Genomic DNA, 18424 nt, shown 5'->3' with positions numbered 1-18424 from the left:
GATACAGATCGTTCAACTTGATCATTCATAAAGTTAGCAGAGTAAATGCAACTACTTCTAGGACATCATGAGAGAGATAAAAAATTTCCCTTGGAAAATTTCCAATCTCAGATGAGGAAAAAAAAAATGGCATAGACACAAAAGCCTAGGAATAGCCTATGGATTGCTACTTGAGCAAGTGGAATCCCACTGAATGGGTAACTGTAGGGGGAGAAGGATTAGGATTAACAAAACTGGACTGGGTGGTGTCGGTCAAGTTAACCCCACAGACCAACTGACAGTCAACAGCATCTGTCAACCAAGAGGCTGAACACCCATTCACTCTTCAAGGTCTATTAATTTGCTTTTCAATCCATTTTTTTTACCCTCACTCTGGTTATATCAGCCTAATTCAAACAAGTATGAGGAAAAACAAGGTTTTGACTGGAAAATGTTGTAAACTACCCTCCCCTCCAGACAATACCAAGTGACACCTAATGGCTACTGCCTGCCCTCAAGCCATTTGTTACTGATTAATGTAACAACATCAAAAAAATGCCCTCATAGAATGGACACCACCATTATGAATTTGTTTCTTTGCAAAGAAAAGCCACAAGGAATAGCAAAGTGGACCCATACACTTAAGGCACAATATAGTTCTTTAAGCAGTATCAACTGGATCAGGAAAGTTTAGTGTGATAAACTCATCTCGTGGACAGTTGATTGTTCTCAGCAACACTCCACTACAGGAGGCTTCAAGCCTCCAAGAAATGAGGAGACCCACTCTAAGTCAAGTCAATGCAAACAGTTGATCCAGCCTTGGAGCGGGGGAACAGAACAGACATTCTTTCAAATATTCTTTATTTTCTATTAACATACTCAACAAACTAAAGAATATTAAACCCCTGTGGAAATACTTATCCTGCCAGCAGCTTAATCTCACTTAAAGGATTTATTTAATCTGCCCTCAACTTCCTCATTTTCCAGTGCAGACAAAACCCTAGATATTTAAAAATACATAAGCATTTGACAATGAGAATTATCTCTTAGGAAATGATTCTGTGGGTATCAACCTTAAAACATAACCTCAAGAATCTGTTTTGAAGTCAGGTTTATAGCTGAACATGCTGAGCACAAATATATAAACTAAAGCATACACCTATTTATTTTTACCACACACATAAAACCTCAGGGTTAGTCAAAGGGCTATCTCCCTTGCTCTCATTTTCTCAATTCATTGGAGTACATTTATTATGCAACCCACTTAAAAGTTTATGAGAGTGCAATCTATCAGCATGAAAAAAATGGTTAGTAGCATAAGGGTAAAAAAAAAAAAATAAATTCACTTATAAAGATTAATGGAAGAATTAGAAAGCCATGCACACATGGCATGAAAACAGATTTGGCTTTTGGTAGGTTTTGTTGTTTTGGTCTTTTGTGTGTGTGGCTTTTTGTTGTTGTTTTTGGTTTTGTTTGTTCATCTTTTGTTTCGTAGGGGTTCAGGTTTTTGTTTTGTTTTTTATTAAAGCTCACACATTAAAAGAAGGGCTTAGTGTAAAATAGAAACATGGCCTAAAACAGGTCTTTTATGCTTGAGGGGCTTGGAAGAATCTAGTCTCATTTATCTTGAGTACATCTCTGTGTCAGTAGTTGAAATGTTATTTTTCCTTTCTGATTCTACTTTGGTGAACAGTGGAATTTGCAGGATCAGAGATAACAAGTATCACTTACATCATCTACTCTGATCCTCTTGAATTTTTTAGTTTCTCATCACATTAGTGTTACTAAAACATTTACTTATGTGCTCTTCAACAAAAAACATTACATTTCTGTGGCAGCCAACCAACATGTCAAATTACACTTCAGTCACATTCCCATGTGAAATGCACAATCTAACCTTCAACCTTTTGCTTGTGAAGCAGTTTATTTACAGAACCAGAACCATTTCCATGGCACTAACAAGCACGCCAATGCAGCTATACAGTTTCCCTCCAAAAAAAAAAAAAAAAAAAAAAGTGTGCTTCTAAGACCATAACATAAATAAATGCCACCTTCTTTAGCCTAAAAACAAAGCTTTTAATCTCAATCCTTGACACTGTGAAAAATATTTTTTTAGTATTATTTTTAATAATCATCTTGTTTGTAGGCTGACCATTCCACTGCATTCTCATTTTTCTCTCCTATATAACTTAAATTATAACAGGACTGGGCACGTCTCTTCAGAGCCATTCATGAAATGCCACAGCCAGACATTACTTTTTCCTCTTTCCAACGTGCTTTGTCCCTAGATGATACGCAGAGACTCAGAGGAGCATTGGCTTTCTGCTCTGTTCTGCGCACATACAGTCTGGAACCCATTATGAGGCTGGGTGTCTCTCTGGCTGCTCTCCAGCAGCACCCATGAAGTTCACTGGAACATTGCCTATTTCCTCGTGGCAGGATCAGGAGTCCACACATACTTCAGGATGATTTTACTTTCATAAACTGTCTCCCTATCAACTTGCAGCTTGATTCAGCCATCAGACTGGCACTCTACCTTCTCTTAACACTGCTGATGTCCAGAAAGGTTTGGACTAGCACCTTCAGCCAGACGCTGACACCATTGCTAATGCAACTGATACAATCACATAAACGGGAGTGAAGAAGACAAGAGAAGCCCCAGCGATGCATGGATACATGAAGGTGCCATTTCTTCCCAATATCTAACTGACAGAGGTCAGTCATTCTTCAAGGTCTTTTCCTCCCTGCCCCCTCCATAATAATTACAGTAGCAGGTAACAAAAAATAAGGCCTTGTAAGATGCCCTCCAATATAATTTTCAAAGATCATCAAGGAAAGCCCTGCTCATTTGTAGTGACTTCCCAACCTCCTTCATAACAAGTTTCCTAGAGGAGATATGCCATGAATAAAGATTTTGTCTTAGGGTCATTACAGACTCTCAAGGAGAAGGCTTCTGCAAAGAGGCAGGTGATTAAAGATGACACAAAATAATTGATGATACAAAATTAATTCAGGTGAAAAATCCCTCAACATGTTAATTACATCTCCAGGCCTCTCCAAGAACTCATGCCATCTCACTTGTGGATACATTTTGCCAGCATAACTTCCAAAAAGAATGAGTCAGAGAAAATAAATTTTAACAGTTGACATAATATTTGCATTTTTCCCACTTCTTCATTTGCAAAGGCAAAGACAGGTGCCATTGATAAAGTAGTACAAAGCAGAATATGGACCCCTGTTAAAGTGTTTGGTCTACAAGTGCTACAGAAAATCTATCAGAAGGAGAAGAAAATTGAAAATTAAGAAAGCACATATATATATATATGTATTTTTTATATATATATATATATATATATATATATATATATATATATATATATTCGATATTCATGATAGAAAGCAAACAGGCATTTGCTGCTAAAAATCCCTTTCAGAAAACCCCAGGTAACATTTGGGATTTGGGTTGATTCCCACCCCCCCCCCGCCCCCCCCTGCCAAATTGGCTGAACAAAGAGAAATCCTGATTTTCAGTTTATTAAGTGATGACTTTGTTGTCAAGCTGGGGAATATCTGTGATGAAAAAAGAAGCAAAAAGAAACCCAAAGGTTTCTTTCACCACTTCTTAGGCATGTAATTTCAAACTCAGTCTGACTCTGCTTTAATACAGACTGGGAGAAAGAATCTTGGAGAGCAGCTGTACAGCCACATTTAACTGAACTTTATTAGAAAAGCTAGTAATTTAAATACAATACCACTGGGTGTGTAGGCTTGAAGCATTTCTTTCTCCTCTTTTCAGCTCCCAAAGGAAATTATCAAACTCACAGGATCTCCACTCATGTTTTCACTGCTACTTTCCAACAGCATATAGGGGCATCACAGCCAACCTTATCAGCAGTGCATTTACAGGAACTAATTAGCCATTAAAGTCTTGCCTCTTTTATACTGGTATAAATTCAATAGCAACATTTAAGATATGAGAGTGCTTTTACATTGATTGCATTGCATTGATTAATGCATCACATAATGTTTTGCTTCCATTACCATCTTTATTGCTTTCTTTTTTTCCCAGAGCCTGCCTCAGACCACCTGCTGTGGGGTCTGAGAGCACCCTTACCATTGCATCTAAGCCCCGAAGAGTAACAACAGCTGACTCAGACTGACAATAGCCTCTGCCACAGCGAAGCTGTGCCACAGGCAGGACAAGGATTTGGGAACTACCTGCTGTGTACAGAAAACTAAGCTCTCAAGGCAGAACAACTACTATTTCCCAAGGATTTACTCCTACTTTTTATAAGAGGGATCCTCTATTTGCTGTGCATGTCCTGCATGCAGTATCTGAATGACTTTCCAGGACTGAAGTGAATGAATTAAAACCTCAAATGTGAATCAGGAGCTCCCATCTGTGCATACAGACGCAGAGAGTGGTTGCCTTCTCTCCCTTCTGGCAGACCAAGGCCACTATGCTTTCAAGGATAGGGGCATGGGTAGTAGACACTAAACCCTGACATGCCCTCTTCCACAGGTTTTTTTGGACAAGGATTTTTTTGGAACAGCAACAAGCTGGAGATGGATGTTATCTGCAGAAACAGAGGAAGCTGACAGCACTGAATTTCTCACCTTTGTACACCTCCTCCCGAGGACAGACCATTCCCCAGTGAAATAACTGAAGTTGTTACAAAGCCAAAAGGTATTTCTCTGCCGTCAATAACTTCCCACTTTGTTAAAACATAGGAGGAATGCGGCTGCGGTATGGACAGAGACACGGTGACCATTAGACACACCAGTACTGTACGGGTCCCTACAGCAGCCTGTACGTGAAAAGGCACCTCCTCATCACTTGGACTGTGAAGAAGTTAATTTGCCTCTCAGCAGCACCAGTACAAGGATTAACTTGGAACAGAGCTTGGAACAGAGCAAGTAACACTACACCGTGCTGAGTGAAACCCCAGTGCCCTGCTGTGCACGCAGGGGTGAAATCCAACAGCAAGGCTCAGCCAGGGGCAGGAGCAGCGGGCAAACCCCCCCCAAAGCAGCCTACTGCAACGCCAACTGAGGCGCGTCTGGCAGAGACCCCAGGGATAGCTGAACATCCGGCCTCACCTGAGGAGGTGAGAGGAGGTGGCGTGGGGCCCCTGTCAGGACAGGCAGCACCATCCTGCAGCCCACTCAACTCCCACAGCAAACCCTGGCTGGCAGAGCTGGGAAACATCAGTGTCCGCTCTGGTGGCACTGTAAAATGGAGGTGCTAACATCTACCTGGTTCACTAGAAGTGTCCTGAGGTTGGATTAAATGATGCTGGGCACCTGAGGGCTGTATAAGAGGACTAAAGCCTGGACAGCCTCTACTTAGGAGACACAATTTAGACGGGAAGATGGATTCATCAGGGAATTTTGCTCTTTAGGTCATTTTTTTTCTCCCAAATTTTAAAAAAACACCAAACCTGCTACATTCGGCAAACAGTCAAATTTTTCCTAGCAGTATTTTCTAGCAATAATTTCAATTCTTTGTAAAAGAAAACACAATTTATTGAACTTCACCTCCTTCAAACTTGTTTTTGGCAAGCCTTCTTTCAGAAAAAAACAGCTCCACATTTTTTTAACCACAGAAATTATGGATTTCACAGTCCTCTAGGGGATGTCAGCATCCAGTAGTCCTCAGATTTTTTTATTGTTAATTAGTGATCAAATTAACTAGATCCTGAGCCCACTTAAAACACTGTAACAGTAAAAATCCTATGTCAATACCAAATTCCATTAATAAACGCAAGTGGAGGTTTTCAGTGAGAAGCAGTAAGCAAAAACCAAACAACCCCTTCCAATAGGGTTTACAATAAAGTTACATTAAACGAAGTTTTTTACTTCATTTTTACATTTTTTTCTTCCAAAGGACAAAATGAAAACAAGAAAAATGCTATTAATACCATTTAAAGTAGAATTTAAATGAAGTTATTTATAATTGGATAAAGAAATTTGTCTTCTTAATGTGTATGCCTTGAAAATTGGCCAGAAAGTCATCTGTGCATTTTACTTTTTGACAGTAATCACTTTCAATATTCTCTAAAGGTACCCAGGAGACAAGCAGAGATGTTTGTAGTGAACAGTAAAACATAATCAGTCTTCAGGAAGACAGTTAAAATTACTGATCTGTGACACCTCACATGTTCAAGTCAATTAAATATGATTAACGACTACCTGGGCTGATGTGCATTTTGCCCTTTTGGTTTACGCACAAGGAAAAAGGAGCGTGGGGATTTACTCACCCCTCCTCCTTCACATTCATGTGCAGATGTGTCATGGAGCATGAACATATGTTCAGAAAACGTTTTGAGGAGAGGGAAGGAAATGATGAAGCCCAGGAAACGACAGAGGCTTTGCAAGTATCCCGCTGCCTGAAGGTCTGCTTAATTTTTACCGGAGGAAAAATAAAAAAATATCTGGAATTTACATTCCCTTCCTGACGTTATAAAGAGCACCGTGCCAAAGCGGCAGAGAAGGCTTTGCCTACCTGAGCAGGTGGCGGCGGCTGCTGCACAAAGCCCTGGGGCGGCGGCTGCAGCACCTGCTGGGACACCGGTGGTCCTGAGCCCGTGAAGCCTCCTGGGGGAAGCTGCTGGCTCGGGGAGGCCATGATGTAACCTGTCTGCTGGGCAGGCTGCTGCAGGAGCGGCGAGGGGTACACGGGGCCGGAAGGCGACTCGGGGTTGTCTCCTGATGACTGACGACTTAAGCTCATCTGGTTGAACTGCGCTGTCATGTCATCCCGCTGCGGGGCAGAAGGCAGGAGAGGAGGATATAGACGTGATGCCCGCAGCAGGCACGCGAATTAACAAAACAATATAGGTTCGGAGTGTGAGGGGGGGGGAAAAGGAATCACTCAGCTCCAACCCATGCCAAACTGCAAGGATGGAGGCAATTAAAATGAAAATCACTATAAATGCTTTGACAAAGACTTCCAGACTGCAAGGCGAATGGCATAATTTGGCAAAAAAGCCAATTATTTTGGCTCTTTGCCTGCCACTCTCACCTTTAATTCCAAAATGACAAGTGAACTTTACAGTGTTCAAAAGAAGACATTTTAAATGTAAAGGGCATGAAAATAACATTATGGATACCGCTATCCTTAAACACAGAATTTGTCAGCCAAACACATGCTAGTAATTTCACCTGTGTTTCAAATTGATTCCAAGAGGGAATTCAGTAGGATTCAGCTGCAGATCTTTCCCTTTACGGACTGCTTTGAAAATCCAAGGTAGTAAACATTGAGAAAGTAAAAACAAACAACAAAGAAAACAAACCCCTAAGTCTAATGCTGCTATTTCAAGGTTTTTTATTCTGTGTTGGAGAGAAGTTCTATATTTGATTGAAGGGGGCAAGAAAAATATGAATCTCTGGTAGGATAAACGTACCATATAAAGTCAATGGACCTAAGTTTCATTACATGCTAGTAATTATACAGGCATTCTGAGCTGTATCTGTCCCTTCTTGCAAATAGATTAATACTATTTAATGCTCTCAAGTTTATTCTGTGAAGGTCAAAGTATGGGTGTGGTGCTAGGCATCTTAATTGGTGCCCATATCAAAGACCTCTAAAAACTCAACATAAAACTCCACTGTGTGCTAATATGCCGATTACAGGTAGGAAATAAGCACCATAAAAATGTTTTTTGCTCAGAACATCCATACTATACATCCATACTTTAAAAGAAGCTTCTTATTATTAGCAGCCCTGTAGTATTCATTCTTCAAAACCATCCTGGCACAATGCATTTAACATCTGGAAACTTCAAAATTTCTTACAAACAAAACGAAAAGTTTGCTTTTGGAAAGCACTGCTGGGATTCACCCTCACAACTCAGAGCAGAAGTCATAGATCAGTGTTTTAAACACTACTGACAAGTGGTATATGGAAGTAATGCTGTTAATAACTTTACCATCATCCTACATTCATATTCAGACACATGGGTTGTCTCTGTGAAGTTGTTCCTTTAAAAAGCTAGGATACTCTTTACCAGAATGGCAAATGACTGCAAAGAGATTCTGCAAGAAACATCACTGAGACAGGAATGCCTCTAGAGTTTCACGAAAGAGAAAAACATCTTCAAATACATATAATCTATATAGTGTTTGTATAATGTAATGTATATTAAGATAGTAATTCAGATGAAGTTTCGCTATTAAATAAACCAAAAAAAAAATTAGCCTCCTTGTGAGTGTCACTAGGACAACCTGGTATTCCTGCAACAGGCTTTTCAAGAGAATTAGCACTGAGATACACCACTTTTATTCAGCGTGGATATTTATTTTCCTTTAAATGGTATCACTCATCTACTAGCCATTAATAACATTATTTTATCTGCAAGGATCCATTCAGCTTTGTTTCCGTATCTTACTATAACCATGTGACTTTGGGGGAAAAGAAGAAAATCAATAATAAACAAGATTACTAGAGCAAGAGAGAAAAACAACAGAACAAAATCTTGTAGTGCCTCTTTAACATGTCAGCTTCATTTTAGAACAGTATAATCTTAGCCCTGTAAACACCAAGCCAGAATCAGGCTCCACAACACTATTTGTTTTCATTATACACGACCATTGGAGCACTGTCATGATGTACAGCACACCACACCTTCTGCAGCTGGTTCACTGCTATTCTCCTTCTCAAGTCCACTGGTATCACCAAGGAATAAATCCCAGCAGTGGATTTAGCATATGGATAAAATAATATGAAATAAAAAATAAAGCTTTCCAGAGGTCTCTTCTACTGTCTCTGTGGACACAAAAGAGGGATAAACCAAATCTAAACTATTCAAGCTAGCAATTTAAGGTCACTTTGCACTGAGGAGACATAAGCTCCTGCCAGCAGGCACAACTAAGTATCTTTCTGGAGGGTCTGCTAAGCAAGTAGAGAGCCCTGCTCTAACATCACCCTTCAGGTTAGGTAACCAGAATCAGTGGAAATGTTCGCACAAAATGCCTGCCAATACCAAAGCATAAAGGTGAACAGGTATTTAGACAGAGTTCTCATGTGGGACACCTCTTGCAGTGCTCCCAGAGGCTCTTGGACACACATACTCACACCTCCAATTTCAATGAAATAAAAATTAGTAAGAAATCTTTAGTACCACAGAAAACTGCTGCGTTGGAGAGACCGGCAGGAGATGCTGGGGAGGATAAGAAACTGCTGGATATTGGACCGACTGAGAAGATGGCTGCATTGTCTGAACAGGCTGCAAAACAAGAGAGGGAAAGACAATAAATTCCACCACAGCAAGATAACAAGCACCACCACCTTTGTTATCGAGAACAAAGATCTCAAAGACAGCTCTGAAAATACAGGTGACTCATCACCAGCCTGAGTACAAGAGTTCAAGTACTGTGATTTCAGTCTTCATTTTAGCCTTATACCAAACAGTTATTTATTACTGATATTTCTGCCTCTTTTCATGGATTTGATGGCTGTTAAATTAAATACAGCCACAGCTATACCTTCTTACTTGTAATGTGAGGCATAGCCAAATTATGATTCTACATTTCATTTACAGAGATAAAAATGGAAAGCAGCATAGCATAAGTGTATATTTGAATTTCTCTGTAAGTGACTGATTTAACTCGAAGTGTGTCATAGGCAAAGGAATAATGAGTGTAAAGCTGCTTTGGGAGAACACAAGAGTTTTAAAAAATGGCAAAGAACAGGCTGTGAATTACCAACAGACAGGCCAACAGCCTGGAGCAGATGTTTACCTAAGTGAAAAAAACTATTTTCCACAGCACTATTATCTTGGAATAGCTTTAGTATTCCTTTCATTTTAACGTCTCATATAACTTCTTACGGGTTTGCTACTATCTCTGTCTTCTAAAACTGTGAAGACCAGATCAAGAAATAAGGGCCATAACCATATAACTCCAAACCTAGTAAAATCAAAGCAACTTCACTGAATTCAAACACAGTATTTCTGTGTAACCTGGGATGAAGATGTGAAAATTTTAAAAGCTACAAAAAAATCACATGATCATGGTTGCTCTGTGACTCTTGCTTGAGTAGTCCTCTCTGCCTGCTCCCCCCTGGGAGAAGATGTACGCAATCCACAAAATGAAGTTTGAACCAGACCCAAGCCCAGCTGCCCAGGCTCAGCCATGTGTGGTCATGAGCCACAGCCAGAGCAGGGACCAGAGAGCCAACACACCACTGCACTCTGCTCAAACAAAATTGCTCTTCCTGCTGTAGCTCCAGAACTTCTAGCTCACAGCAGGATCATGGCCAGAATATTGGTGAAGGCAGAAAAACACCAGTCTGAGGCAAAGGTGCTTGAAGAGCACCCACAGACTGGGCCCAATACAACTGGACATGAGAGGGTTTGTAGAGCTCTTGTACTTTATTCTTTGACTCAAACCCACTATTGTCAAACGAGGAATGTCCCTGGCTCTTTGGAGAGAATTACAGAATGCACTGCTTTGAGAATGAATGCTTCAGCTTCCACTGATAGGTGAATTTTGCAAACTGACTTTATGTAGACGTGCAGCAACAGACTTAGTAGTACTTTTGGAAATGAAATCATCCTTTGGATAGAAGGTATAACCTCCCCTCTCCATTTTTTTAATCCATGTTGAAAAGAACGTCCTGATATTTGCTCTAGCTGCATTCCTCCCTTCTTTCCTCTAGGTCATTCTCCATATCCCCAAGAGCTCCTCCCTTTTTCCAATGACAACACACCTACCTGTGTGACAAGGTGACTTGCCATTTGCTGTTGTGGCTGTTGAACCTGCTGAGGCTGCTGGGGTGAAGGCTGCTGCTGAGACTGTCCCACCACCTGGCCCCTCATCGTTTGCTGGCCACTGGGAGGATTGTATATTGCCGGTGTCCCATCAGGATTTACAAATGGTTGACCTGAAACAAAACACCCGCCTCGTGCTGGACACTTTTAGGAACATATTGTTTTTCTGTACGAAAGCAAACAATTTTGCTTTAACTGATCGCTCTTTAGCTGACCTGCTACAAGAGTAAAGTGTTCCTCACTCTCAATATCTCATTACAGTAATTGCAGTATCAGACAGCTATTATTTTTTTTTCAGGCAAGACAGCAGATATTTGTTTCAGCAGTACAATTTTCCAAGAAATGGGTGGAAAGTTACCATGGCTATAAGATGATTCAGATGCTATGGTTACTTGAAATCATTCAATGATGAATCAATTAACATTAAAATTGAACTTTGGAGCAAACACTGAAGGTAGAGAATGTTCCCTTACAGTTTCCTCTCACACAACAGCAGTCAAATATACACAACTGCTTCTGAAACAATGCAGTTTGTAGGAAAGGGGAAAAAAAAACCAAACCCACACTTGTTACTAATTTATTTACACATTCTAACAACAGAGATCTGTACTTTTGAGAGCTGTGCCCTATGTACTTAGAGGAGCTAGCACGCTGGTTTTCAAGGAAGCAACACTTAAGGTGTATTTAAAAATCTCTTACATACAAGACAAATTCAGTTCAGAGTTCTACTAAGTTATTGAACTCATTTTGTTTCAGACAATTAAGCTGGGGGAAATAGCCTTGCAAAAACAATGTTTCTTCAAAATAAGAAGTTCACCCAAGTCATTGTCTTTAAAACAAAAAAAAGAAATTGTATTTCTCAGTAGGAAAAATGTTTTCCATGACCTCAGTCCTCTTTTCACTTCCATCATAAATCTGTAAATCAAAGGAATTATAAATGCTTCCATGAGGGGAAGAAAAAAAAAAAAAAAAAAAAAAAAAGAAAGGTAATTTTAGCAATGATATTGATAATCTTTAAAGTAGGTAACTAAGGTATGAATATCTGAGATAAGTGAGATCTGGAGGAGTTCAGTGACTTAGAGCAACAGTGAAATGATGAACTTCTGATTTGCACCCTACAAAGTATCTCTACCTGTTCTACCTATTCCTCAGCCTTCTAGTTTCTCCCTCCAATGAATCATGGTCAGAAATGCATGAAGAGCACTGGCTACAGAACTTTGCCATCTCTCTCTGTAAAGTTCACCAAGTTTCTGGATGAACTCAACAGCACAGTCATGCAGAGAAAGGTCACGAGTGAGTGGAAAAGAACCATGGGGCAGTTCTGTCTACTGGTTTCCTGATTGTTGCTGTGAACCCACTGGATGACTACGGCATGGACCCCCAAGCCATGGAATCTCAAGCCCCAGAAGTACTTTAGAGGTCTGTGTGAGCAAGACAACACACTCCCAAAGCCTGTGTCAGATGCTCAAGGAAAGCTGATAAAGAGCATTTCCTGTGGCTTAGTGAAAGATGACAGAACTGAAAGTGTAAAGTCCCAGGAACACTTTTAAAGATTTAAAAAAAAAAAAAAAAAAAAAAAAAAGAGAAGACTTCTCATGAAGAAATCTTGAAATCAGAAAGGAAAAGGAGAGATCAGAAGGTAACAGGGAAGACATTTGTAAGTTATGAACTGTGCCCCTGACAGAAGGGCGAAGATTGCAATGTCATTTCGAGGAGTACGAATGAAAAGTAAATGCTCTTAAATTGTCAGAGGGGTTAAGGAAGAACGTGTCAAGAGGAATCCTTTAGCGGGTAAAGCAGGCTGATGAACTAAGTGAAATGGAGAGCACAGCCACATAAATGGTTCTTCGCCAAAGCAAGTAAGAAGCTTGACTATCTGGGGAAGGAGAAGGGTAAAGCAGAGGAGAGAAAATAAAGGAAACTGCAGATATGGAAAAGAAAGTGTGAATTCCCAGCTCCTGGGAAGGAGCAGAGTTATAATCAGAGCAGGAAGAAACTGACAACATCTCTGGGTGCCATTAGAGGCTTGCACAGACAGTGACTACGTAGTGTGAAAGGAAGGAAAGATCTTTAAAGGACACAGTGTTATGATCAAAAGAGAGAGAAAGACTGGAAGTAGCCACTCTGCAAGAGGAGAAGAGAATGAGCTAAAGAATGATATTACATAGAGAAAGAAAAGCTATTCATTACAGGAAACAAAGATCCTTTTCCCTTTCTTTCAACTGTCTTCTCTTCATCTGTTTCTGACAGCATCCATCACTTTGACAGTCGATCACAGCATCTAGCAATCTAAATCTCCTCCCCATGGAGCTTCTTTTGTAATGTTTCCCTAATAAGATGCAAGGATTCTGAACCCAAAGAGTGACAATTCTGCAGCATGTATTTTGCTGCATGTGAAAAACACAGCAGATGCCAAAGTACAGCCTGACTTCCAGCACAAGATAGCAGCATAAAGCTAGGAGTGTGAGACAGGAATTTTAGATTTTTAAAGAATCCGCTCCTTCTGCTACTTTATTATGTATATATTTACATGGGAGCTGCAGTAACAAAACACAAGGTTTGAAAGAAACACAAAATAAATTATACACAAAAATACTTGCTCCCTGAATGTTAAACATACAAACCTGCATGGGTTTCCCAATGATGCATCTGCAGACAGAGGCACACAGGGAGGGAAGATAAGGTGCTCTGGTCTAGTGAAAGTATTGAAAGGCATTATACCTATAGCAGAAAAAAAAGACTTGCTGTGTACCAGGCAAAAAATCTGAACTGGCTGCTGCAATTTGCTAAGTTGACAAGACAGATGTAGGAGACATTCCTCTCACACAGCTCTTCTGGCTTTCAAGTGTGGGGAGCTTCAGACTCTGTCGTTGGCAGGACCAAGCCAAGGAACAAGCCTGGCCAGGAACAAGCAATATCTCTTGGCTGTATGTGGGCTCCAAGCAGCATCAATTCCCTTCATTTGTTTCTCAGTCCTGTCACCTGAATTATGGTTGACTCCTGCCTAGGCCTGATGAATTTTGTATTGAGATGGACTATATGGAAATATGGTGGAACACCAAATGTTGTCCTCTGTATTGTCCAAGAAATTTCAGTGTTGCAGACAGAGAACAGAAATGAGAAGATGAACATAATGATGGATCTTTTCCTTGCTGACAATATTAGGCTCTCATATCAATAATGCAATAGCTTGGAAAAAAATAACTTGAAGAGTAAAGGTTTGTGCAAGTTACTAAGTCACCTCTCTGGACAGAACTTATCAAACTTATCACGTTCAAATCTAAACAAACAAGAACTCCTCCTTGATTCTAAATATGCTGATAGATTTATCAGCCCCAGATACTAGCATCTATAAATAACTGTGGTAAGATTGGCTTAAGAGTTTACCAAGGTTGTATTTTTCTTAAATGCTGCAACTTTCTTGGCTGAACTATGATGAAAAAAATTATTCTTAGTAGTGGACACACAAATAAGCTTTAAGCATTTCTACCAAAAATAGTGGAACACAGGGATGTAATATGCATAAAATACAAGTTATAAACAAAAATCCCCAAAGACAAAGCTCCTGAATATTCTTTTAAGGACTTTGAAAAAATACTTTGGAGTTTAACCCTCAGTTCTCAGTATAATAGAAGATAGCTTTCACTACAGGCTTTCTTGTTTTCAAGCCAGCATAACTCAGTTAAGGTTGACAGCACAGCTAGTCATGGTCACTGGAATAGTCCAAATCACCAAAGAAGCACCGCAGTCTCAAACTCCCTGAACCTTCTTAACACTGATAGCACAATACAGTGGGGAGTAACAGCATAATGTGATCCAGACTTCATCCAGACCAAGGAGATAACAAATTGCCTTAAGCTTTTATCAAGCACTCAAGTTCAAACCGAAGAGTTTCTGAAGTGCCCACAGCACTTGGGTGCTTGAAAGTGCCTCATCTGTGAGCTGCAGTGATGAAAACTATCAGGAATTTAGGAGTTACATCTTTCTCTTATCACAAACTTCACAATTTAAATACAATTGTTAATCATATAACTCTCATAAAATTAATTCTGAAGTGCAAATTCAAATGCAGCCTTTAAGCCTTTTGAAATTCTGCTGTTAAGCACCATCTCTAAGAATGTGACGTTATATTTTGATTGCACCTTATCTCAGCATGCTTGATATAGAAGAGCATCTATCTGTCTTTATTGATGCTAATGGGATTTCAGAGGATTCAGTGAGAGCCAGGGAGCACCAGGACTGCTGAATGATGAATATCCTGTCTGGGATGGAGCAAGCGTGTTTTGTATCACTTCCCACCAGCTATGCCACAACAGCCTCGGAAATCGAATCTAGCTTTGCCTGCACATCTGAAAACAACCATTTGCCAAACATCATTTTAACATATATTTGTTCATAAAGTGCCTCCAGAAAAATGTGTCTAGAAATGAGAAATTTGCCGATTCACCAGCTGACATCAGAAACACCAAGGGCAGAACCAGACAGGAGGGAACTGTACTGACCTGTGTGTGGGTTGAGAAGGATACTGCCAGGCGGTATCCCTGCAGCTTCAAGTGGAAGAATGATATAGCTGGTGTTGCTGGGGGCCACCTGGCCACTCATCCCATTCTCAGGGTAGGACACGCTGCCTGAAGAATTGGCCGTTACCCCAGGGATGAGAGATGCACTTTGGAGAGGCTGATGTATTCGTGACAGTGATCCTGAGGAGCCAGCACTGCTGGAAGACTCTGAGCCTAGCAGGGAGACACAACCACAGCAGGAAGGGGGGTTACAAGGGATGCCAGTCCCCATCAGACAGGGCACATACACAAGGACAGCCTTCACAGACTGCGAAGGCATGCACCACTCCATGCCCAGCTGGTAGGAGCAGGATTGTGACTCCCTACTGAACCCAGTGGTAATTTTTACAATCCAAAAGCCCAACTTCCTCATGCAGTATCGGCTTCCCCCCGCCAGTAAACAGATTTACCAAAGAACAACACAAAATCCTCAGCACTGATTTATAATATCAAGGTACTAGTTCATAAGGTATAACAACTAATTATAGTGTTTATAAATGAAAAAAAACCAAAAAACAACCCAAACCAAACAAAAATGTAACACAAAAAAATAACCAAACATTCTCTGTAAGTAAAAAGCAACAGCAACTGAGTTACCAGTCTAGTCAGAAGGTAGCTGTGCAATGTCCATACTAACTTAAAGCTACCTAAGGTGCCATCTAAGACTTTTGCTGCTTTGGTTTTTTTCAGCACCAAAACTATAAAAATTGATCAATCAAGATAAATCTACTGTGCTAAAGCACATTTGTGCCTGAAAAAATGAGAAGACACATTGTTTTAAACCACAAATATAATTTTCAGACTTCTGAGATACTACTTGGTTAGATTTTAATTTGCTTCACTGAAAAAAGGCAAGAATCTCAGAGCATAAGGCTCAGGTGATCGTCTTCCTTAAAGCAGGATGGTATAGATGCTTGCTCCAAGGAGTAAAGTATGCAACTTCCTTCATTTTACTTGAGTGCACTGTCTATGCATCTAACCTCCGCAGTGTTCATCCGCAGGTATAGACTAAAAGCAAGGACAGAATTCAGACCTCAGTTTAGCAAACTTCTTTGAGGCAAATTATATCCTTTCAGATGTGGTATACTGCAGGTGGACCCTGTAGCAGACTGCTTAGAGCCTCAAATTCATTTTCAGTCAAATGTATTTGAAATTCATTTACTTTCTCATATTTAGAGAAATTAAAGCAGAAGAGGTTTCTTCTGAAGAAATCACACCAGCATCCTCTTACTTAACAGAGGATTTTTCCACAGATTACTGCAGGTTGTTGTGTAACACACATTTTTTATCCATCGTCTTCCAACTTTGTATTCATCCAGCAATCACTACAGACACAGTCCTCCCTATTTTAATAGAGCTTTGTACTATTTGCCATCAGTAGGATCCTGCATCTGCTTCTCCAGTGTCTAATCAAGAAAGTAATAGAGACTTCCAAAGTATTTTTTAGTTTCATTCAAATAGATTTTAAAGTTGTATTAGTTGCTATATTTTTCTTCTCCTTGTAGACAGAGATTAGAAATCTAAAAATATTCCTGAAGAAATAGTTTTATTTATTAGGTATTTTCAGATTCCTGTGTTTCTACAGATTGCAGAGTTATTCCTAAAGGTCATCCTCATCAAACTGCAAGTAAGTATTTGGCATTGTCCTTGCAATTGTAAATGCACCTGCTGGAGTTCAATTTTCTTCCACATCAGTTACAAGGTCCTTTGCTGTATTTCCCTGGCCTTTCTACATGCACTTCATGTTATTTCTTTGAGTTCTCACTTTATTTTCTCCTCTTTTCCTTCACCTTTCGAATACAATGGGTCAGAAAGCTACCTGGAGATGGTAGTGGTGATGAGATTTCTTAAACCTCCCATTATTTGTAGGCACATGAGTAGTGTCAAGTCTGGGTTCTGACTCTCTCCACTTTTTGTGCTGTTCCAATGAAATGCTATTGCCACAAAAGAAGATTGCGGCTCTGACATTCAATTGTTTTGGTTTTTCTTTCCTCCCTTTCTGCTGTTTTTTATGGCAGAATTACGTATTGATCTACACCAGCTTCTGAATGATAAAAGCCATAGGGCTGCAATGAATTCAGGCACACTCATCACGTGGAAGCAGTGGAAAATACTTTGAGGTTGTCACCACACATTGGTCAAGCTGACAGCTTTGAAATGTTCGCCTTAAAAGATCCGAGATCTGCTCTGCCATGTCAGTAGATCAAGTTAGTGATCTTGAAATAACAGAGATAAGTAGCAAAACCATACCAGTAATTTTATGAATTTAAAAAAGAAAAAAAAATAATTCCAGAAATTACTGCTGTACCAATTTTGCCCCCATTTATACTGTATAAGAATGATCTCCTTTATTTAGTTCCGTTATTGTAACTTATTTCCTATAATTTTAAGTCTAGACCTATTAAGTCAAGTAAATTCCAACACTAATGTTTGGAAATTAACACCAATTAATCTTGTCTTTGTAGCTCTGATTAGCTGTTTTCATGCTGCCTAAATATGGAATGGGGAATCACTTTATAATGAATTCAGTACTGTAGAAAAGGAGAAAAGAAATAAACTGTGTGACTTTATTCAGATTCATATTAAAAGATGACTTGCTAAAGACTTCTGACAGGAACTTGGACTGAAGGAGATTTTTGCCCCCATTACACAATCTAACTTCTTTTTTTTCAGTATGTAGTGATGAATACCTCTTCTAGATTATTCTATAATTTTCTTGCTCCTTCACAGCTGAGATAATAATAACCTTCACATTCTCATCACTTTCCATTAATATATTTTTTAAGTATTCTGAGAGATACCGAAGTTCAAAGAGCTGTAAAGAAAAAGAGACAAAAAACCCACCAAAAATGCTTAATAGCTTAGAGGGTTTGCAGAGGGAGAGCATGGAAGTACCATTAATTTTCCAATATTCTAAGCACTAGTGAGTGATCCAACACATCCTGCTCTATTTTCCTTGGATCAGCATTCAGTATCTGATGACTTTGAACATCTCTGCTCATCTCACCTTTCAAGTCTGAGGCAAATTTCTCCTTTCTTATCAACTACACTCTCAAGATCTATCCATTACCACTGCTTACTCTAGACCACCGTCATTTTCAGGAACAACAGAAT

At 39.8% G+C, this 18424-nt stretch overlaps 1 protein-coding gene across 25 annotated transcripts in view; it reads right to left on the bottom strand.

Annotated features, from left to right (window-relative positions):
• The window catches only part of ARPP21 (cAMP regulated phosphoprotein 21), a 196970-nt gene that overhangs the window by 37999 nt on the left and 140547 nt on the right, over positions 1–18424 (bottom strand). For all 25 annotated transcript variants that reach the window (XM_040086952.2, XM_058423594.1, XM_058423599.1 and 22 more), the window contains 4 exons: positions 15254–15484; positions 10695–10864; positions 9102–9206; positions 6485–6742 (listed from right to left, as the gene is read on the bottom strand). In XM_040086952.2, the coding sequence (XP_039942886.1) occupies positions 6485–6742; positions 9102–9206; positions 10695–10864; positions 15254–15484 (764 nt within the window). The remainder of the gene's footprint in view (positions 1–6484; positions 6743–9101; positions 9207–10694; positions 10865–15253; positions 15485–18424) is intronic.

Source organism: Hirundo rustica, chromosome 1 (genome assembly GCF_015227805.2).
Source record: "Hirundo rustica isolate bHirRus1 chromosome 1, bHirRus1.pri.v3, whole genome shotgun sequence".
NCBI classification, from domain to species: domain Eukaryota; kingdom Metazoa; phylum Chordata; class Aves; order Passeriformes; family Hirundinidae; genus Hirundo; species Hirundo rustica.
This window is presented reverse-complemented; position numbering and strand designations above follow the sequence as displayed.